The 24323-nt window shown below is 39.2% G+C and overlaps 1 protein-coding gene across 2 annotated transcripts in view; it reads right to left on the minus strand.

Moving 5' to 3' along the window:
* MTHFD1L (methylenetetrahydrofolate dehydrogenase (NADP+ dependent) 1 like) overlaps positions 1-24323 on the minus strand; it is a 169828-nt gene that overhangs the window by 65160 nt on the left and 80345 nt on the right. For both annotated transcript variants that reach the window (XM_029058108.2, XM_029058109.2), the window contains exon 20: positions 23295-23406. In XM_029058108.2, coding sequence (XP_028913941.1) covers positions 23295-23406 — 112 coding nt within the window. The remainder of the gene's footprint in view (positions 1-23294; positions 23407-24323) is intronic.

Raw genomic sequence — 24323 nt, forward strand, 5'->3', positions numbered from 1 at the left:
TCCTTAATGTTTTTTTTTTTAATGTGCCATGATTTATTTTACTCCTGAGAGGGAAAAAGGAGCTAACAGTTCACTATGGGGAGGATCGTTAATTCTTCCATGTTCTTAGAACCCAGTTTACAAACTGAAGATGTAATTTACTATGGTACTGCTGGTCTGGCAGTGAATACCTTCCTGCAAAGAAAGTAAATTTGTACTGATGGCATTTCCAAATCCACTGGCTTGAAAAAAAGACAAAACAGAAATGATGTAAGGAAGGAAGGAATCTTATTGTATGAATTTATTGTATGAATCAATACAATAAATAACCCTTTACTAAAGTATGATCAAGAAGTTTGTATTATCTTAATTTTAACTGCTCTCTATGGAACTTTGAAAGATGTACAAGTCACCTTTCAGACCTCTACTCGATTTTCTACATGAATAAGAAGAGGAAATAGATATTCTGTTATGACTTAGCAGAGCACTTACTAGATACTGGTTTTACAGCAAAGCCTGAATCACTATAAAGCTCACAATATGTTCAAGAGGAAACTGTCTTGGGGAAGAGTTAAAAAGGGCTCTGGCCAACTGGATGTTTTCTTTGCTATTCCTGGCATAGACAGAGGATGTGTAGACTTCTTGATATCTAAAATTCAGTCACTGGGACCCCTGATTTTAGTGAAAATCTGGGCATACCGATAGTATTTATAATTCCCACACACTGGAATTCAGGCTGCTCATGGCCTGGATAAAAGGGCCTTTCCTGATCTCTATCATCACGGTTAAAACCTCATATTCATTTCTCTATTGATCCTTTCTCTTCTTCAGAGTCAATCAGTACCTGGAATATCACATATTCCTTCTGCTGATGGACTGTGGGAGAGTTAGGGGGATGGACGGATTCATGACAGTTATGTGCCTGTCATGGGAGGGAGTTAAGGCCTGCATTTTTTGTAAGATTTCAGGCTTGGTAATTCTTTTACGGTTAGTAGCAGGCAGCACCATTCTTTTAGTTAGGAAAACAAATAGCCACTGTTTTAGAAGCATTTAAGTCTTGAAGTGAGAAGGTAGAAAGGCCTGTGCCTGCCACTGACTAGCTAGTTCAGGGAAGTACTGCTTATGAGGAGATCTGCAGAGAGGGCAGGCAGGAAGGAATTGCCATGGTGACCACTATAGCCCTAAGCATATTGTTATATACTCTCTCACATGCCACATTCTCATGGCAACCGGTGAATCTCTATTCACCATCTGTGTTGCATTGACCAGGTAGTTATTAGGGTACAAGCTGCAACCTAAAAAATTACTACTCAAACTAAACAGGTCCAAAACAGAACTCTTCATCTTCTCACTCACCCATGCTCCTTGTGTCTTTCTCATCAGTGTAGACAATACGATCACCCTCCCTACTCACAAGTCTGTAACCTCAGCATTATTCTCTCATACAAATGCACATATTCATTCCTTCACCAAATCCCATTTGTCTCCTCTCACAACACAGGTAAAGTCCACCCTTTTCTTGCCATCCAAATTGTTCTTATGTTGATCCAAGCCCTTATCCTAACATGCCTTATGCCATCTCTGCTCAACACCAGCACCAAAGTTACCTAAAAATTGGGTGTTCCAACATATTCAGAACAAGGAATGCATATTCTTGCTTTTTCCTCAATATTGAACATTTGCTTTACAAAAATAAAGTACACACTTCAGCCACTGGTATCTAACCACACTGGACATTAAATAAAGTCATTTTTTAAAAATGGCCTAGTCAGTGCAAATATCACATTAAATTATAACAATCTTGTTGAAACAACGCGAACAGGAAAATGAGACAACCTATAACTACAGTCCATAGATATGGAAAGGGATGAACTAAAAATCTTCATGAGAAAGACAGTATTTCAAGAAGATAAAAAAGAAAACTAGGGAGCTGATTCTTAAGTTTATCAATTAGGATGGACGATATCGATAAGCCGGATAAGCCGAAGTACGTTTTTCTTTTAGGTTAGGATGAATGTGTTACTTGGAATGGCACACACCAGTGTTATCAGAAATATACAATGAAATTATTGCTTTTTCATGGCTCACCATGATCCAGTTCCATATTTACCCTAAATGCCAAAGACTCAGGAATAAATGGTGTTAACACTCAGAATGATTAATCAAATTTCAGAGTAGTACTTTTTCTCCCAGAAAGAATACATTTATCAAGCCAAAACAATAGGTTACCTACCAACTTCCATATAACTTCTAGACATGAGCTTGAATTTATGGACTGCTAGAGAACCAACATATATATCCAGCTACATTTGAAATACAGTTGAGACAAGGAATCTGTCTGTGAAGAACAAGTTGGCTTACTTACTAATAAATAGAATTTCTTGTAATCAGAGGAGGGAATGAAACTATAACTTTTATTTGGTTCTACGCTTTTTCACAACAAATCAACAAATCTAAAGAGATGTTTGTATTAGAGGAGCAACTTAAAGAGAAACAGAGAGAGAAAAATGTCACTATGAAAATCTGCAATTCAACCTTCTAATAATGTGAAAGGAAATGGAAACTTTGAACTGCTATATCTCTTGTTGTAAGCAGATTAGTTCTGGTACAGCTGTCAGTAGTAAACTCTGGAAAAGAAGAATTCAATGTCACAGAGGCACATTAACTATGAACTTGGAGTGCAAGGTAGGATAGGAATCCAGGATTGAAGCCTCAGATGGAGGCAGATGGCAGCCAAAGTAAATCAGGATAGTTCAATGTTATGAGTACACTCGGGAAAAGGAACAAACCAGATGTTTGACCATTTTGACTTAAGTGATCCAAGCCAACTAAATTTAAATTTGGGTCTATAAAGTTATTTTTTTTTTAAACTTTAAAAAATAAATTCTCCTGCTTTTTCTGGATTTTCCTTGGAACCCAGCATGCTCAGTTTGACTTAAGTTATCTCTTACACAAAAGGTGTGCACATCCATGGGCTCTGAAATCAAGAGGCAGGAAACTCAGGAAAATACTGTCTTTTCCCTCCCAGTGCAGATGTAAGATGCCGTAGCCCAAACCACAGAGTTTTATGTCAAATTTTTAGATTGAAGGACCCCTATATATATTTAGATAGGCACATAGGTCCTTCAAATTCAAAGATAACACCGCAAACAGTGGGTTCCATAATCCTATGGAGGGTTGCTGAAGGGAAGGTCTCATTCACTATTTGCCTTCAAATCTAGCAGGGAACATTTTCCAGCTCATATCCCAACAGGGTAAATGCACTATGTAGCTTTTAGTAAGCTGTATTGATAGCCAGGTTTCTGTCAAGAGGCTTCTATCTCTATGGTTGAGACAGCAACATGGAAGTTGCCTACTTCCGAAGCACGTTAGATTAGATCCAATTTAATCAATCCAACCATCAATCATATTTATTGAGCTCATATGGTGAGCAGAACACTGTATTAAGTGCTTGAATTAAGTGCTTGGGAGAGTAGAATGGAACAATAAAACAGAGCTGGTAGACACATTTCCCGCCCACAATATGTTTACAGTCTAGGGGCGTGAGCCATACAGGAAAAGGCAGAAATTGCCTTGTGCATTATTTGGAACCTCTTTTCTTTTTCCAGCTCCACATCTTACCTTGCACTTCAGCTGAATTGTTGGTCCCTCATTTTCCTAGGGCACCAAAAAGTGTTGAACAGGCATTGGCTTTATTGGAGGTCGGGGGGAAGAAGAGCATAGATTGTAAACTCCTTGAGGGCAAGGACCTTGTCTACCAACTCTGTTGTATTGTGCTTTTGTAAGAGTTATGTTCTGTGCTCTGAACAAAGTGTTCAATAAGTACCACTGGTTGATCAATGTGCTTACTTTGCCACTGATGGAGAAGGCTCATGTTGAGTCATCCAATCTCTCACCAGATTCTCACGTAGCTGATAGCCTGCTTTGCAAGATGTTTGGCAGTAAGCTCTCAAGAGATACTATTTATTGAATGATTGATCGATCCACTTGTTTGTTTTGAGAATAAAAAATCAAATCTTTTTCCTGGAAATAAAGCTCCAATAATAATAATAATGACAGTATTTGTTAAGCTCTTATTATGTGCCAAGCACTGTTCTAAGCACCGGGATAGATACAAAGTTATCAGGTTGTCCCACGTGGGGCTCACAGTCTTAATCCCCATTTTACAGATGAGGTAACTGAGGCACAAAAGTCACACAGCTGACAAGTGGTGGAGCCGGGATTAGAACCCACGACCTCTGACTCCCAAGCCTGTACTCTTTCCACTAAGCCAAGCTGCTTCTCTCATAGTGGAGAGATCAATAGATCAATAGCATTTACTCAGCAATTACCTGAGATACCGGAAAAAAGCCCACAACTTTTTATGCATTAAACACATTGTTTAGTCAATCCTAAAAACAATAGCTTGTCACTTATGGCTCTTGGAATATTAGGCCCAGAATAGCATCCAACCAAATTTACATATCCATTAGCAATGGGAGCAGAAACCACCCATCATTTAGCAGATCATAGGTGCACAAATAATTAGAATCCGGAAATTCCTGCTTCCTGCATTAGTGGGACATTATTTATCACTCCTAATCATTTCATTCTGAAAAATGTCCCTGACCCAAGTACAATTTCATTCTGGGAAATGAGATTACATGGAAATGAAATTACATACAGGCCTTAAGCTTCTTTTATAAAGTCTACTGCTTTAAATCCATTCATCAAAACCTTCCTGAAAGTCCACCTCCTCCAACATGCCTTCCTTGATTTAATTTCCAGCATCCTATGTCACCTCAACACAGTCAGCCCTAGTTCTTATGTTCTTACTTTTTACACAACCTAAGTCCTTATGAATCAATCATTCAATCAATTGACTATTTATTGAGCACTTAATGTGTCCTGGGCACTGTACTAAAGGCTTGGAAGAGTACAATATGATACACTTGGTAGACATAATCCCTACCCACAAAGAGCTTACCATTTACAGGGGAGATCAGCATTAAAACATATTTCAGATAGCAGAAGTAGTAGAGTATAAATTCTGTAAGTTTGGGATGAGTAACAGAGTGCCCTTGGAATACAAAGCTGAATGAAGTAGATGCAAAGGGAAGGGAGAATAGAGGAAATGAGGGCTTAAGTCAGGGAAGATCTCTTGGAGAGGGTTTTTGGAGGGTTTTGAAGCGGGGAAGAGTAGTTATGACAGAGGGGGCAGTTCCAGATTCGAGGGAGATGTAGTTAAGGGGTCAACAGTGGGATAAGTGAGACTGAGGAAGAGAGAATAGCTTGGCATTTTGAGGAGCAGACTAGGTTATAGTAGATGGGTAAGGTAGGAGAGAAGGAAGATAATTGAGTACCTTCAGCATGAAGGATGAGTTTCTGTTTGTTGTGGGGTGGATGAAAAACCATTTGAGGCTTTTGAGGAGAGGAGAGAAATGAACTGAACTATTTTTCAGAAAAATGATCTAAGCAACGGAATTTAGTGTGGATTGAAGAGGGGAGAGAGAGGAGGCAGGAAGATCAGCAAGAAGGCTAATGCAGTACTCAAGGTGGGAAATGATAAATGTTTGAATCAGCACTGTTGCAGTATGGATGTAGTGAAATGAGCATATTACCCAGGCCTGTTGCGAAGGTAGAAGTTGAACTTCAGTTAACTTTTTGATTACTCTATATATAGTTTTATGTCTTTCCTCTATATATAGTTTTATGTCTTTCTCTCCCATTAGATTGAAAGGACCTTTTGGGCAGCAAATGCCACTTGCTTGTTTTTGTAGTTCCCAAATATTTTGTATTGGGTATTCTTACTGGTATTTGTTCATAGAATAATAATAATTGATAATAATAACGATGATGATATTTGTTAAGCACACACTATGTGTTAAGCACTGTTTTAAGTGCTGGGGCTAGATACAAGCTAAGCAGGTTGGACCAAATCAATCCCTAGTCATAGTCTTAATCCCCATTTTACAGATGAGGTAACTGAGGCACAGGAGTTAAGTGACTTGCCCAAGATCACACAGCAGACAAGTGGGGGAGCCAGGATTAGAACCCAGGTTCTTCTGACTCCCAGGTTTGTGTTCTATCTAGTACGCCATGCTGCTTCTGCACTATGTACCAGGCACTGTACTAAATGCAGAGGTAGATACAGGATAATAAGGTTGGACACAGTGCGTGTCCCACATGGGACTCATAGTCTTAATCCCCATTTTACAGATGAGGTAACTGAGGCACAAAGAAGTAAAGTACTTGCCCAAGGTCACCCAGCAGACAAGTGGTGGAGCCAGGATAAGAACCCAGGTCATTCTGACTCCCAGGCCCATGCTCTGTTCAATAGACCATGCTGCTACTGAGTGTTCAATAAATATTAATAATAATTATCAGTTGCTAATTTTAGAAGGCTGTTTATGTTTACAGAGCTCTCTATATTGAGGTGGGAAATATTAACTCAAAACACTTACTTTATAGTTCTAAGAATTTTGAGGCTCACAAAAAGACGTGTCTTCTCTATTGCAGTTACTGTAGTAGTAGTGTATCGCAGATGAATTTGGGAAGTTTTTTTAATGAACATGAGCTTAACTTCAAATGATAGAGTCAACTCCCACTAATCAATTTAGTGTCAACTGAGAGAAGACAAATTGCAAAACATTAATATATTTGATCTAGGAGTTTCACAGATGTGTAACTAATAAAACAAAAACAATCCAGATTTTAAAGTTGAAAACACAATGTGGCGCAGTGGAGGCAATATAGGACTGGACTACCTGCTGGATGCTGTTGGGCAAATCACTTCTCTGTGGGACAGGGACGTAGATTACGTCCAACCTGGATATCTTGTATGTACTCCAGCATCAGGGTACAGTACATAAGCATTTAAGCCTCAAAATTATTTATTACTATTATTGTTTGGTTCCAAGAAGAACCCAATCTAGCTGCTGAGCGACCGGTGCATAAAATCCAGACCCAAGAAGAGGGCTTTCACTTTTTATGTGCCAAATCCAGGTTATTTCTTGCTACAGGGCTATGGAACTTACCACAAAGTCACTTCTGACTTTGTACCTGAATTGCATCAATTTGAAAATAACTATATTTCCTCTTCCTTGGGTGTTAAGCACTTGATTATATAGTGATGAGCTGATTCACTGCAATCAGTGGCTATCACGCAATCATCCATGGTAGGTTTAATCACTCCAAAGTACAGCTATACCACAAACTCAAAATACAGTTAGGTTGTCTCCCAAAATAGAGAACTACAGCAAGTAGTAGGCTGAAATGAGAAAGGTGTGAAAGCAAAAGCTGTAGGGGGATCGTTAGTTTGAGAGACAAGCCTGACAACCACGCTGAATGGTAGTCAGGAGACTCGGGTCCAGTCCCAGCTCTCCCATTTTCTTGCTGTTTCACCAAGGTCAAAGGACAACCTCTCTGAATGCCAGATTCCTCTGACCCTGTACAATAGGGATTAAAAAAATAGCTGCTTTCTCTCTCAATATTCTGAGCCCAATGTGGGTCATGGGCAGTGAACAATATGATTAACTTCTTACCTTCTCCAGGGCACTGCATAGTGCATGGGACATAATAAGCACCAAATAAGATTATAATAAAAATGATACCACAATATTAATTATTGTTGTAATAATAAACAATAAAGATATCAGTCTTTGGGTATTCCTACTCTAGTAGGATATTACTGGACCACTTTGGCCTTTCCAGAACAACCACCCACAGGTGAAATTCACTGCACGAGATGTCTATAAGCTTATAATACTCATTTATTCAATTGCATTTATCGAGTATTAACTATGTGCAGAGCACTGTGCTAACATGAAGACAGGTATGCTTGTGTATGCATGCACATTCATACATATGCACACACACATTCACTCTACCATATGCTGAGATCAGACAACTCTGAGATCATAATTTCACTTCCTTTTGAATAAAAAGCCTCCAACTCCACCTTGGAAGCATTTGCCCTTTCCTGCCCTCCTACCATCCCCTCACTGCTCAGGAAGCAAATTCATAATTTCAGTAACATCTTGTTACATTGTATTATGTCATTATCGATATCTTTACCCTATCCCACTTCCTGCCTATAATTAACAACAATAATAATAATAATTGTGGTATTTGGCAAGAACTTAAATATGTCAAGCACTGTTGTAAGTACTGGGGTAAATACAAGATCATCAGGCCAGATACGGTCCCTGTCCCACACGGGGCTCACAACCTAAATAAGAGGTAGAACAGGTATTGAATCTACATTTTACAGATGAGGTAACTGAGGCCCAGAAAGTTAAATGACGTGCCCATGATCACGTCACAGCAGGCAACTGGCAGAGCTGGGATTAGAACCCAGATCCTCTAACTCCCAGGCCTGTACTCTTTTCGCTAGATCACACTGCTCCTTTACTTCTGACTGGGTGGTCTCTCCAGTATGAATAGACTCGAGGGAGTTACATACAGTAACTCTTGACACGGTGCTGAACTGTGTTTATTTAAATTATGGAAACTGACCTTTCACATATTTCTCAAACTCCAAAGATTCTTACGGCAGTGCTACATCACAGAACAGTCAGTTCTGCCAGAGAGTGTTTTTTTTACTAAGAATTTTGGAAATATCACAAAGGCAGAATTTCGGCAGGTTCTTCGGGCAGTCTGCTTAGATAGAACATTACACTGGTGTGAAAAAAACAGTAGTGAATGAACGTGAGTGCTAAAACCCCAGGTTTTCCTAACAGTGTGGCTCTACTAAACTCAATGGCCACATTACAGGAAAACTTACTGCATTAGCTCTTTTCTGTCAGTTGGGAGATAAGAGACTAGGAAATAATAATGATGGTATTTGTTAAGTGCTTACTATGTGTCAAGCACTCCTCTAAGTGCTGGGGTAAATACAAGTTAATCAGGTTGGACACAGCCCCAGTTCCACATGGGGCTCATAGTCTTAATCCCCATTTTACAGATGAGGTAACTGACGCACAGAGAAGTTAAGTGACTTGCCCAAGGTCATACAGCAGAGAAATGGAGGAGAAAGAATTAAAACTCAGGTCCTTCAGACTCCCAGGCCTGTGCTCTATCCACAAGGCCATGCTGCTTCCCCTAATGATTAACCATATTATTCAGAGGTGGTTATGGAATTATTCTTAATGACTTTACAGACTGCTGCAATTTTAAAGACACTTGATGCTTGCCTGGCCTGGCAATGAACAGTGGACTAGTCCTTGGTATTCTGCTGCCAGCTGTGTAACTTCAGAATACCACATCCATTGTTTCTTTAAAAAAGTGTTTGTAGAATGGAACATCTCCAAGCTCCTAAAGGCAAAGCATCAACCCCAAATTCACGGAATCAACTGCTGAACAGCTAGTCTTCTAAGTATTTAACATTTCCTCTTTAAATAATTTAACTGAGATGTACCATATAAGCAAGAAGAAATCCATAAGATGGGCATATAAGGCACAAATAGCAGGGATGCAATTAGTGTTCTCTATGACAAAAGGCAGAAGCAGTGGAAAAATCTCACAGCGTTCAAGTAGTCCAGCCCTGGAGTCATGAAGTCTCCTATCCCTCCCCCTTTCCCCACCCCCAGTCTTTAAGTAAAGGCTGTGGTCTATCACAAAGCTTTGGTTCATTCCACTGAGCATATGTTATTTGGACTTCAGGAGGAGCGGTGCCTTATATTTTAATGGGGAGTAATAATGCCAGAGTTGTCAATTTCAATGAGATTACAGGACATAATATTTATCTTATAAAATGTCAGAAAGTTGAATTACAGCCTGGAGAAGAAACATTCACTTGAATTTGAGAAGCTAATGGCCACTTTCAAGCAATTTATTGCAGGTAACACTATGCAATATTTTCAATCAATCCACAGCTGTATAAAAGATAAAATGAGACATAAAAACAACTCAACTAAAAAAATCAAATTACCTTAGCTGAGCATAACTATTTCCTCTTTTGGGGTGGGATTTGTGGTTTCAAATAAGAATTTCTGATTTAATGATGGCATAACCTGCTCTTAGTGGAGATCTACAATCAAAGCTATTGTATGTTATTCTTTCGCTTGTCATCTACCCTTGTCCACATCCTCCTTCTAAACTGTAAGCTCCTTGAGGTCAAGGAGCCTACCACCTCAGTTGTACTGTATCCTCCCAGGTGCTTAGTATAGTTAGCGCTCTCCCCATAGTAAGTCCTCAATAAATACCACTGGTTGATTGATCCTGTGACTCCAACCTGGCGCTCCTTACCCCTTAGTATCTGACAATGTCCCCACCTTCAAAAGGCTCCTCAAATTACATCTCCTCCAAAAAGCCTCCGCTAAATCCTCATTTCCCCTACCCGCTTTCCCCTCTGAGTTGACTATACATTTGGCTGTGTACCTCCTTTAGCACTCTGACCCTCACCCTAGCTCCACAGCACTTATGTACATATCCTAATACTCTACCAGTTCCCCTATTAATTTATTTTAATGCCTGTGTTCTCCTTTAAGGTGTAAGCTTCTTGTGGGCAGGGGATCATGACTGCTGACTGATCCCGTGGCTTGGTATCATGTTTTGCACACAGTATACATTCAATCAATAAATGGGGATTAAGACTGTGAGCCCCATGAGTGTCCAACCTGATTAGCTTGTATCTACCCCATCGCTTGGAATAGTGCTCGACACATAGGCAACACTTAACAAAAACCATCATTTAATTATTATTATTGATTGATGATGTCTTTATTTGCATGTTTGGGTGTTCCCACTCCTTGTGAATGTCTTTTACAGAAACACAGACCCCTTACATGTTGCACGCTACTTGTTTTCCCATGACTGCAGTTATGGATACTTGGGCCAAATATGACATGAGAGCTGATGAACTAAAGTTCCAGAGTTGAGATGTGACTAGCATTCAAATCTAAGCTGTTAGGGAAGGTAACTTTGTCACCACTGAGAAGGAATTTAGTATGTATAAAATAAATTGTTTATTCATAGGTTAACTATATATATGATCCTCTCATTTGCTCTACTTTCTGCTCATTTCTTCCTGTCTGCTTCTGGAATTTTCATTAACTTCCAACGGAGGAATAGCATACTACCTCCTAGTAATGAGATAGGCCCGAAACTCCCAAATTCTTCTCTGAATACAGCTAGTAAATACTTCTGGCAATCAAGAATTCTGTTCCCATCCATAGACCAGAGAATTCCTGTTTAAATCTCTGAAGTAACCATTTTTAATCTCTGAAGCAATCTCTTCTTAAACCAATGAAATATCTGTTTTCTAGTAGAAACATTTAATAGCTATGGTTCATTTAAATTTTATAACCTGTACCTAGAGATATAAAAAAGGCCCCCAAGGCAAAATTAAATAAAAAAAAAAATCCAAACCCTTCCCCACCCACACAAATCACAGCATTTGCAAACTAATCTAAAATTCAACTACATAGCAAACTTAAATGCAAGTTCTAAGTAGCTACCACTAAATATTACTCGATAGAAAAATAGATATACAGTTATTTTCCTTAAAGATAGGTAATAAAACAGGACTACAAGATAATGAATTTGAAAAAAGAACCAGTCACATTTCCAAAATTTCCAGGTTTTGAGTATTTAAAACCTCAAATTCCTATCCAATAGGGATAACAACTATTACCCCTGCAGTAGCCTGGCTTCACTATGGTAATATTGTAATGTCAACGGCATTTTATTTCATTTTATTTAAACTCTACATAGAGGAAAATGATAATCTTATAATCTTGTTCTACAAATATGACTGCACTGGAACTATGTCACTAATAAAATTGATTTTAAACACAGACTGTACTATATAAGGACTATGAACTGAGGATGAGAGCAGTCAATAATTATGCAGGGAGGTAATGTGACCTAAGTTCAAACTTTTCCCTAGCACTTTCCTTTCAAATTACCTTTCTTTTATAGTCATAAATAAACACATATTTTAAAGAAATGTTGAATAGCTGTTACTGATAGATGGGTTATTCTGATGATGGATCAATCAATGAATTCATCAACTGGCATTTACTGAGCACTGTACGAGGTGCTTGGAAAAGGACAACAGAATTGAGACACTGGTTTCTCGCCCAGAATCAATTTAGGAAATAAGAGACATTAAGAGTACTAAATGGTTTACAAATAATGAGATCAGGATGAAGTGCGAGAAAAAATAGGTAATAGAACAAATGTGCTAGGATGACTTAGCAAAAAAAGGAAAACAAAAAATTGAATGTGCAATGGAAAAAATAAATGTATACATGAGACTGTTGAATCAATCAGTGATATTTACTGAAACTTATTCCTACCTGTATTTTAGTGTCTGTCTTCACCAGGTAAGTTAAGTGCTCAGTACAAAGTAAGCACTCAATAGTACTGATTGATGAATTGATTGAGGTTCCCTCTCTTCTGCCCAATTTAGCACCTACCCCTGTTCCACCTATGAATCCAGGTCACCTCTGCCTCCCTCAGCCCAGCCAGAAAACCTGGATAAATGATCCGTCCATCTGATTTGCTTTGGCTGCTCTGCCCAGCCCTAAAGCCTGGACTGGTGCCAGCGGAAGCCGTGGGGATGAGCCAAGAATTTCTTTCCCCCTTGGTGGATTCCAGGGGCCATATATGGATTCCCTCAACCTCATTTAGTGTCAGGGGTCAGTACTCTTTTTTTTAATGGTATTTGTTAAGTGCTTACTCTCTGTCAGGCACTGTTCTAAGCACTGGGTAGACACCCATCTGGTTGGACACAATCAACGTTCCACATGGGGCTCACAGTCTATTTTACAGATGAGATAATTGAAGCACAGAGAAATTAACTGACTGAACCAAGGTCACAGAGCAGACAAGTGGTGGAGCCGATATTATAACTCAGGTCCTCCTGACTCCCAGGCCCATGCTCTATCCATTAGGCCAGGATGCTTCAATGTCCGTCCCCTTCTTTAGACTGTAAGCTTGTACCAAGCGTTTAGTTCAGTGCTCTGCACACAGTAAGTGCTCAATAAATACGACGACTGACTTCTGGGTTTACTTCTCTCGCTAAGGCCTTAAGGCCAAATATAGACATTCTGAGGTGGGTGGAGAAGCACTTCCACTTCTAAAATCCCACAAAGTACCCCAAGTGGAACCCCTGTCCTCCAAACTGTTGATTCCACATGCCATTACGTCATTAAAGTTGATTGCATTATCCTCAAGAAAGAATCCAATTCTTGGCTAGGAAAGTGATACAGCTGCATAAGAAGCAACAAGTCCACAGAGCCAGTATTAACTTACAGTATCAGATTTTGCCAAACATTGTCCTTTAATATTTGAAAATTAAGCAGTGGACTGGTCTCAATATTCCCTTAAGCAGCATTTCAACAAACAAGAAATTTGAAACTGGCATCCCCAGGGAGAAATAAAAAACTAAGAAAGAATGTGAAAATAATCAGAGGTCTGGAAAATGGCGATGCAATTTCATCCATGTTAGTAACCTTCTGACAAATGGTGTTGTAAGAGAAAACTAGTAGCAGAATTTGGGACTATCATAAATTATCCCTGAACATCACCTGGAAGTCCCCCTGGCACCTCCATTTAAAAGGGCCTAAAACTGAACAACATTCATATTCTTCCCTAAATCCACTTCTCCCCAAAACTTTTCAATTTCAGCTGAGAAACTATCCTCCCTGGCTTAGGGCCTGGAACCTCACTGTCTTTCAACTCTCATACTCAATTTACTGCCAAATCCTGCCTTATCTTTCTACACAGTATTTCCCCATCTGCCCATTCCTCTCCACACAGACAATTAGCACCATGGTACAAGTACTGGTCACATTGTGGGTAGATTATTCTATCAGGCTCCGTGCAGATCTCCCTGCCTCCAGCCTCTGTCCCCTCCAATCTATGCTACAAATTGTTGCACGAGTGGGTCAGCATAAATCTCTCCACCCGTTGAAGCCCTCCAAAGGCTTCCTGCATCCCTCTACACCAAGCAAACATTCATCAGCATCAATTCCTAGGTTCTCCAACTCAACGCACCCTGCATATCTCTTCACCTGCTACTTCTCAGCTCACTCTTTGTTCTTCCCAAATTCATCTTCTAACTGTACCCATTTAAATTCACCAGGAACCCTCTCTTTGTTCACATGATTTCCCCAGCTTTGAATTTCCTCAATTCCCAAATTTGTCAGATCACATATTTAAAGATCACCGGAAATCTCTCCTCCTCCAATTAGCCTTCCCCAATTACCAGCATCAAACTGCTCAAATTCATCACCCATCACTAACACATATTTATTTATATCAATTCTCTGCCCTTTATAAAAAATTATTATTCATTATGATTACTCTATTAGTAAATATATTTCTGTCTTCCGGCTTCAAGGTATAAACTCCCTCAGAGCAGAAAACATGTCATTTTGCTGTTTCATCTTTACAACATCTAAGTACATGGTACTGCACTCACTGAGTGCTCGATAAATGCTATTCCTACTTCTAAAATAATTCCAAAAATGAAATTAAAAAATGGATACTTGAGACGAACAATAATCTTGTAGCCCAACATCCCTTAGGAAGGAGTGTGGCCTAGAAGAACGGGCACAGGTCTGGGAGTCAAAGAAGCTGGTTCTAATCCCAGCCCTGCTACTTACTATTACTTGATTCATTATTATTACATTTATGAAGAGACTTACTATATGTCAAGCACTGTTCTAAGCACTGGGGTAGAGTTATGAGGTTATGATTAATACAGTAGGCCAAGCACTTGCTGTGTAACCTTGGGCAAGTCATAAAATCTCTGTGCTTCAGTTTCCTCATCTGTAAAATGGGGATTAAATTTATTTTCTCACTTCTACTTAGACTGTGAACTTCATGTAGCCAGGGACTGTGTCTCACCAATTTATCTTGTACCTACCACAATTACCATTACTGCTACTATTACTGAACACAAAGAAGAAAAATAGAATAAAAATTGTAGGAAAACAATGCACAGAATCTTGGGCAATGATGTTAACCAACAAATTACACAACAAAGGTCCTTTAACCTAAAAGACAATTTCAATATATTATAGATGGCACTGATGCCAGAAGAAACAATAACCACTGGATTTCAGCTCCATATTTGTAAAAATCGCTACTAAAGGAGATTTTTAAAAACCCTCAGAGCTCTTTAAAAAAATATGGGGGAGATAAGTCATTTGCTACATGCTACCCACCACTTGTGTAAAGTGGCACATAAAGCTGTGATATCTACAACCTGATTTAGCCTTTGAAAAAGCAAGCTTCCAGTGATCCGTCCGGTTCAAAGGTAGTTGCTTCCTATGCAACTAGCAACACAAACTTTATTATGACAAGAGCTCCACTCAACAGAAAATATGTTTATTTAGACAGATTATTAAAAGTTTCTCATCCAGGGAGTCCATACATTATTTCTTCTACTTGAATTATCCGATTTGTCACCAAATCTCCCTGATTATGCTAAGAGCATCCTGTAATAAGGGCCAGAACACCTTGCAAACCTTTTCCAAGTTAGAAATTGGATATGAAAACCAGTAATCTTCCAAATGTGATTTTACTTGATAACATACCTTACAGCATATTGCCTCATGCTCGAACAGTCATTTGCTATGAGCATCCCAAAGCACATTTCAAAGTACCAAACCGACTAGGGTACAAACAATATCTGCTCAATCATCACACACACAAAAACGAACGAGACTACACAATCAGGAAAAAAGTATGGTAAAAATGATTTCCAGTTATGTTTTGTACTCTACAGTATTTTCTGCCTTTTCTTTTAAATAGCAATTCTAGGAAGCTGCCTTCATTATCCAGTGGTGAGTCATCATAACGAGACAGCTGAGAAACTGCCTCCCTCTCTCTTCCATTCCCTGGGGGACATTCTGGATTCTGCCAGGAGGAGCCTGCACAATCTCTTTCAGATGTCTTGTTATGGCAAAACAAACACTGTTTTTATTACACGGTTGGGGCCATCTCAAGGGTAAGGCACATTTGGGCAACTGCTTCTGGTCCCAAGCTTTAAAGAGCCCCTTCTCACTGCACGAGTAGCAGAGTCACTAGGTTTGGGAGAGATTGACAGGCTTGGGCCCAAAAGTTCATGAACTTGGTCCTAGGGGCAGTAGTAGAAGGGAGCAGTTTAAGGATATTATATATAAATTACTTCTGTATATTAAGGTCTGTCTCTCCATCTAGACTGTAAGCGCATTGTGGGCAAGGAACATGTCTGCTAACTTTGTTGTGTTGTACTCTCCCAAGTGCTTAGTAGAGTGCTCCGCACATAGTACATTGCTCTACCCATATTAAGCATTCAAATACCACTGACTGATCTATACCACCCTCACAGCTGACACGTGAAGGGCTATGAATCCGGGACTTACACCACATGGATGTAGCCCCACATATTGTACCGATCCATGTCTACTGAGAAAGGCGGTCTCCTTCCAAATTTGTGTTTGAATCTTGAAGATTCCATGTATACACAAAATGGAGGTGGATTACTCTGAGTAATGCCTCCCAGCCCTGTTCCGGGTAGGGCGGCTCTTGGAGACCGAGAGGCCTTTGGGGAGAGGTCCTGTATCTACACTTAGAAGTGTCTTAGGGAATGGAAGGACAAGGGATGTCAGGATGAAACTAATCTTCCTAGAGATAATGGAGCCTCGTCTGGTGGGACCAAGAAGCAGATGAGAAGCGGGATTTGGGTCCCACATATCTTTTCTATATCTCTAGGATAAAGTTGCTACCTGAAAACCAGTACTGAAAAAGACTGTTGATTTTCATGTGGCGCCAGGCCAAAAACAATCCCCTGGGCTTCTTGCCAAAATGTCCTGTGTTTCAAAGGATCAAGAAACCAAAGGTCTTCAGCTAATCAGTATGTAACTAAACGTGGCCTGGGGCTGGCTCATAGCTATTTGGGAGTTATAAGTGCATTCTCACGCCTGTCTCTAAGAAAGAGAAGCAGGTTATCCTACACACGGAACAGTGAGGAAAACAAGCACAAGTGGTCAGGAAAATCTAAACATAGTGGGGAATACACAGAAACCACAATAAGGCAGCTTGGGACCTCACATCAAGAGTAAGCAGAACTCCTGGTGCACAAAACCCCAAAATGATCCTCTGAATCTTAGCTTTGGTCTTCCAAGAGCTTTTTCTGAGAGCAGGGTGGAAAAAACAAAACACAACATATAATGAGCAATTAAATGAGCTTGGTTTCCTGAACTGGAGTTCACAATCATCAGACTCTTAGCATAGCCCATCAGTTGTGTTCCTGATTCAATTATTAGTCTGATCACCAAGGAAATGATTCAGAATGTCTACTACACAGAAATGGAGCAAGGAGCCCAGTCAGAGTTGTACTCACTTAAAATACTGGATAAAGCGGGAAGTGAGCACTTACAAAAGAAAAAAGCCCAAGGTTCAGTTAATGCCAGATACTTCAAGGTAGATGAAATTAGAGGGATATTTAATTTGAATTTTTTCCACTATTGGGATGGATTTTTGATCAACTGAGTGACAAAGATGTTTCACTCTCACTTGTGTACTCTTTTCCAGTGCTCTGCATTCAGTAAGCCCTTAATACTATTGTCACTATGGATTTTCATACTGTTTAATACTCAACAATTGGGTAAATGGAAACAGAAAAGTCAAGAAGTTGGGTATGTCCCATCAGAAGTCAGTCATGGTGCAAGGGGACACATTAATTGTATATTCTCCGCTTGAAACTAAAGCAATTAATAATAATAATAATAATAGTATTTGCTAAGCTCTTACTTTGTGCTAAGCACTGGGACAGATACAAAGTAATCTGGTTGTCCCATGAGAGGCTCACAGTCTTAATCCCCATTTTGCAGATGAGGTAACTGAGGCAAAGAGAAGTTAAGTGACTTGTCCAAGGTCACAAAGAAGACAAGTGGAAGAACTGGGATTAAAACCCATATCCTCTGACTCTCAAGCCCATGCTCTTGCCACTAGGCCAACACACAGTTCAAGTAAGCAACGGAGAAAACTAAAATATGAGATGAAACATACCTATACTTTGAATGTAAAAATGACTCATTACACAGAATAATTCTGAACTATAAAGTATCATAAAGTAAAGGACAAGATGCCTTACTGGGATCATACTGTCACCAACTTCTATGGTATGCTGACAGTAAACAATAAGAACTAAAAGGAACTAATCATCAAGGTGAGGGAACACAAAAATAGCCAATAAGCACTCAGGATTGACCTTACACTAAAGATGTCAAGGAAATGTTTGTGGTCTCCTATGTTTACATGACAATATAATGAAATGAAACTGAATGGACTGTAGACTAGACCTTGGGGAAAAAGAAGGAATCTCATCTCAGTAATACATCTGCTTTAGCCTGAAGAAGTCACGTAACTTTTAAGCAGATATCTGCTGCCTTTAGATCTAAATATAATACTGCTTCCAAAACTTGGTACTAATTAATGCAGAGATGATAAATACTGCAACTCAGTGTGCATCCTTAAGTGTCACGTGGGGCAAATAACTTCCTTGGCATAAATCAACAAACCTAAAAATGAAGTGAACATCTATGCCAATGTCCATACATTTTCATTGGACCACTCATGGTCTCCTGAGGTTTTTTGGCCTAAAGAGTATTTCCTTTCCTGCAAATCATTGCAATGGTATTCATAAGTCACTTAACACTGTTTAAAATATACTTAAAAATAAACTAGTTCCCTTGCATGATGTTCTCTGGCCTTTCTAACCAGAGGGTTGAGAGAGAGAGAGAGAGGAGTCAAGGATAACATCAAGGAATCAAGGATAAAACCAAGGTTACAGGTTTTTGAGACAGAAAGGATGGTGGTGCTCTCTACAGTGATAAGAAAGTCAGGGGGAGGATCAAGTCTGGATGGTAAAATAAGGAGTTCTGTTTTGGACATGTTAAGTTTGAGGTGATGGCAGGACATCCAAGTAGAGATGTCTTGAAGGCAGGAGGAAATGTGAGACTGTAGAGAGGGAGAGAAATCAGGGCTTGGAGATGTAGATTTGGGAATCACGTGCATAGATGTGGTAGTTGAAGCCATGTGAGCAAATGAGTTCTCTAACAGAGTTGGTGTAGATGGAGAATGGAGAGTAGGGGATCTAGAACTGAACCAGGGGGTGGGAAGCAGAGGTGAAGCCAGAGAAAGAGACTGAGAATGAGCGGTCAGAGAGATAGAGGAGAACCAGGAAAGAACAGTGTCAATGAAGCTACGGGTGGATAATGTTTTCAGATGATCAGGGTGGTTGACAGTGTCAAAGGCAGCTGAGAGATTGAGGTGGATTAGGTTGGAATAGAGGTTGTTGGATTTGATAAGGAGATCATTGGAGATCTTTGAGAGGGCAGTTTCTGTGGAGTGAAGGGAGCAGAAATCAGAATGGAGGGAGTCAAGGAGAGAGCTGGAGTCAGCGGTTGTAGACAACTTGCTCAAGGATTTTGGAGAGGAATGGAAGGAGGGAGATGGGGCGATAATCCAATAAAATATATAAAAATGTTACTGTAAGCAGCTCTAAACATGTTCTTGCTGACCCTGAAAAATGCATTTCCAATTTTTTTTTAATAAAAGGCTAAAATAACATCCAAGCTTTTAATTTTTCTGAAGTAGTGGCGAGGAAAAGGGGAGGAGAGAAATGGCAAGGAGAGAAAGGATGGAGAAATACTAAATGTTGAATCATTTTGGTTTTCTGCAAGGCCTTCACAGCTATGAATTTCAGAAAAAAAGTAGTGAATTAGAAACCTAAAAACCACCATGTCCATATATTTATAAAAAGGCCCCAAGTTTTATTTGTATTTGTTAAGAATTGATTATTTTTAAAGCTGTACAGCCCTAATGCACACCCAAACACGATATGGAGCAGGATGTTTACAGTGAGAATTTGCTGATCCTTGCTGGTCTGTTTTTACAAAATGAAAGCTTCTCCCCTTGTAAGGTAGGGGTGTATTAATCAATGTTATCTATTGCGTGCTTACTGTGAGGAGAGCATTTTACTAATGTATGTCAACTTTTCTGAAGAATGTTTAACCAATCTCTCACCTAGATTTCCACAGGGCATACCTTCTTTATTTCTACAATTATGTTTCAGATTGTTTAATTTTCTGGAATACAGAAATAATTTTTGAACAAAAAGGGGCAAAAATAGGCATTTCTCAACTACGTATGATAACAGAACATAAACAAACATGAACAAATGTAACCACCAAACTTTATTTTGCCTTGGTTTTAACCAGTCCCTCAAACAAGCTTTAAAAATAGCTGTTTCAGAGAAAAATGAACTGGGGACTTTCCCTGTCAATTATCCTCAAGCCTGGCAATTAGCCATGAGGGAGAAGAAAGGGAAAGCATAATCTGCAAACAGGATGCTAAGAGTTGACTTTATTAAGTTAAGAGGTTCCATCAATCAAATATTCAGTCAGTCAATTACATCTGTCCTGGAGATGTAAGATTTGGAGCTTGCATGAGAGCTGGGGATAAACTTCCTCTCTCACTCCTTACAAATTTATAGGGGAAGAATTTGCAAAGAAGGTGAGAGGCAGAACAAGTTTCAGCTAATGGGATTTGTGCTATGGTCAGTGGGTTTCTCAGTTTGCACTGTGTAATCAGTGTGGGGCTACTGATGCTAATTCTCAAGCCCTAAAAAATAAAATCGTACATCCACCTTTTATAATTACTATACTAGTAAAAGAATAGGTGCCCACACAGCACTTTTTGGGGAGCATACAAGCAATTGTCTTTGATGAAGAAGGCAGGCAGGGTGGAGGGACTGGAAATCCCTAATATTAAGGCCAGTCTTTAAACTTCTGGTCCTGGACCAGCTCCAAGGGGGCAGAGGATGTCTGGAGGAGGCCACCAACTCTGTGGTCCTTCCCTGCTACAGATCCACTCTGACTGGGAGGATCTGGGTTAGTAACAGCTCAGAGAATTAAAGCCAAATAATGAAAGTAGACTTTAGCCAATTGGGAAAATTTTATAAATTTTTTCCTTTTTCTAAATAAAAAAATTGTGAATCCTTCATATGCCTCTTGAAATTTAAATTTGGGGTTATCCATGTTTCAATGAAGAAAACTGCAACCTGGAGAATGATTTATTTATACTAACATATTCAGGATAAGTACGTTTAGCATTATATATTTAAGACAGTGTCACAGTAGAAGGGATGTAAGTGCTCTCTGACAAAGGTTAATAAAGACAAAATGGCAGGAAGGAAAAAACAGAGGATAAAAATACTGATCATATGAAACCGCTTACATTTAGAAAGGTCAAAACTAGGTATTTAATTTCCTGTTAGCATAAAATGGTCAGTGTACCTTCTTTTTATAGGCTTTTTATAAATTTGAGAATCTGAAGTAAAAGTACCACCAAGTATCTCACTCTTGAGTCATCCTACTTTTTAAAGTCTGATGGACGTCTGGCCTTCCGTACTATGTATGACTCCATCAAAAGTTGCATTTAGACATCTCTCTTACTGGGATTGAGACAAGTGAATTAGCTATAGGAGTAATGTTTTAGAAAGGTGAGGATTACAGAAGACTGGAGAGCCACAGATTATTTGATTCTGACTGTATTTTTAAAAGAAATTCTGAAAATCATTCCCAGAAAAGCCTTGAATTCATTCTGTAATTAGTAATGCAAAAAACCAGGAACCCCAATGCTCACCCTCTGAGACAACAATGCCTCATTAAATTGTGAAAACAGGTTTAAACCTGGGCCACTCAGTCACTGGTCTACATGAACTTGCTTCCTTACCAATTGTGTACAATGTTATTTATAAATAGCTGAGATGGATATTAAGGTTCACCAAAAAATCCTGATCATCAAAGGGTCAACTTCTGATGCCACAGATTTAATGTACTTAAAATATCTTAACTGGCTGGAGAGAACTGGAGAACTGGAGGCTGGCAAGAACTGATCTCTAAGTGAGTTGCATTAACATTGTTTCACAAAAATATAAAAGCTTATCTCTGTTATAAGGTTGGGAAGAAGGAAGTAACATGACAAACCCCACCCCCAATTAAGGAAACAAGTTACAGTACATGTACCTTGCCCTATACCTTGTGCACAAGTACAGTTTCTTCTGATGTCTTTCAACTATACAAATAAATGCATGTTAGAGCATTTTCTAAATTCCTACTAGTACTGTACCCAAAATGTGCACTAAAAATGCACACTATAGAAAAATTGAATAACAACAGTAATGATTGTGATACCTAAGCACTCACTTATATACCAAGCACTGTAATAGGACCTGGGTTAGACACAGGCAATCAGATTGGACACAGCTCCTGATCCAACAAGGAGCTCACAGTCTAAGTGGGAAGAACAGAAATTTAAAGCCCTATTGTACAGATGAGGAAACTGAGGACAGAATTTAAAAGACTTACCCAAGACCACAGAAGAGGCAATTGCAGAACCGTAATTGAATCCTAGTTCCCCTGACTACAAGACCTGAGCACCTTTGACTAGGCCACACTGCCTATCTAAATGAACATTTTATGAGTGTTTTCACTATGAGTTTACTGATTTTGAAATTTAAAATGCAGTGTGCAAGTGTAACTGATAAGGCCAGTGCAATACCGACAAATCCTTCCACTTCATGTGTATGTAGAGGAACGTCTCTCCTGATCACCTAGCATTTCCTATAAATGGTGCCGTGCACCGTTTTTCCTTCTCTCTTGACCCCAACAATATTATCCCATTACTATTCTACACAAGACCTATCAGTCTGCTCCTGCTGTCTCCCAACTAAGCAAAATAAATAAATAAATAAATAAATAAATAAATAAATAAATAAATAAATAAAAAAAATTATTGCAATATGTCTTCGAAAGATTTCTTTTTGTGTCCTATTTCACAGTTTTCCCACTCCAGCATTCCTTAAGCTCTCCTTAAGAATGGCTATTTGGGTTATTCTGCTATCATCTATTTTTCTCACATGTCTCCTCCAGCCAGGGTGAGAATCACCAAGCATTCTTTTAATACCAATAGACTGACTCTAGATTCTGACAGTGACCACATGCCTTGCCATTTGATGTTAAGTTAGTTGTAGTTATTGAAATTATCCTAGAATGTGAATGTGACATCTGTGCGGTGTCTCACAGTCATATACTAAAGAAACTGACATTACAGGAAACTTCAAAACACATCTAATTAGATGTTCGTAATATTAACTAGCTTACTGTTCTTCAGTTATTGTCGGGGGAGGGAACGGGGAAGGGAGGAAACACATCAGCTGCAATATTGTTATTTTCTGTTTGTTTTTTTCCTAGTGTAATACTTTCATCAAGGATTTCTTACGGATTTCTTACCCATTTTTGTACATAGTAAATACAAAGTAAATGACTTACCCACAAAACCTTCCTCTCCAACCAATTTCAGGGCAATCTTGTCTGCCAGCACAGAAGAATTGCCATGTGCAATGTTAGCAAAGGGTCCTGCATGTACAAAAACTGGTGTCCCCTACATGGTTGAAGAAACAAAACAAAACCCCAAAAGCAAAATTAGGGAAAAAATGGTTGTATGCTTCCATTCTTTTGATTTATGCTTGAGTAAACTGATCCATCTATAGGTATAAAACCTTCAAAGGACTTTGGAGAACCTGACAATCGTGTCCAAGTTCTCAGTAGTAGAAGGATCTGGCAACTGAGTAACTACTAAGATTCCTAAAATCCTTAAGAGAATTGTCACAAGGGACACATTTCAAGCCTCTAAAAATATTTAGCTGTTTCATTGTCATTCTCTTCACTTTGTACTGGACTCATTTAGCTGAAATAAGCCCCCAAATCATACTAAATAAGGCTGACCAAATACTATCCCTGGCTTGAATATATGAAACTTCGGGTTCCATCTGTGAAAACATGGGCTGTACATTAACACAGTGGGAAAACAGGGAAGAGTTGGGGCCAGGGGCTCTGTAAGATGGAAATTTCCCATGAACCATGACAGGCCCTCTGCTGAACATGCTTCAAAGATGAAACAACAGAACAAAAGCAGGAAGAAAGGAAACGAAACAAAAATCATCTCTGCCCATGAGGCAAATGATATAGATTATCAGCATCACTGGACCAGAGCCCTCTAAGCATGGTATTTATTTTCCACAATAATCCTCTGGGGAAAAAGTATGAGGTAGCGAGGAGAGTTTTCAAATTTCAGCATCATTTTAGCTTGTATTAGAAAAATATTAGTTATTTATTCCTCCCTCTCCCCTTACCCAACAAAATATTTACCCCTACCTGGGTTTAAGGTTTTCTTTAGTTATTCATTTCTCCAGTAAAAAAGGATTAATCAGTCAAAGTACTAGGGTAAGCAGTCATATTTGGGAAGTTTCAATTAAATGGGATACTTGATATTGGGGAATCTGTACCCAAAAAGCTTCC

This window comes from Ornithorhynchus anatinus, chromosome 2, assembly GCF_004115215.2.
Source record: "Ornithorhynchus anatinus isolate Pmale09 chromosome 2, mOrnAna1.pri.v4, whole genome shotgun sequence".
NCBI classification, from domain to species: Eukaryota; Metazoa; Chordata; class Mammalia; order Monotremata; family Ornithorhynchidae; genus Ornithorhynchus; species Ornithorhynchus anatinus.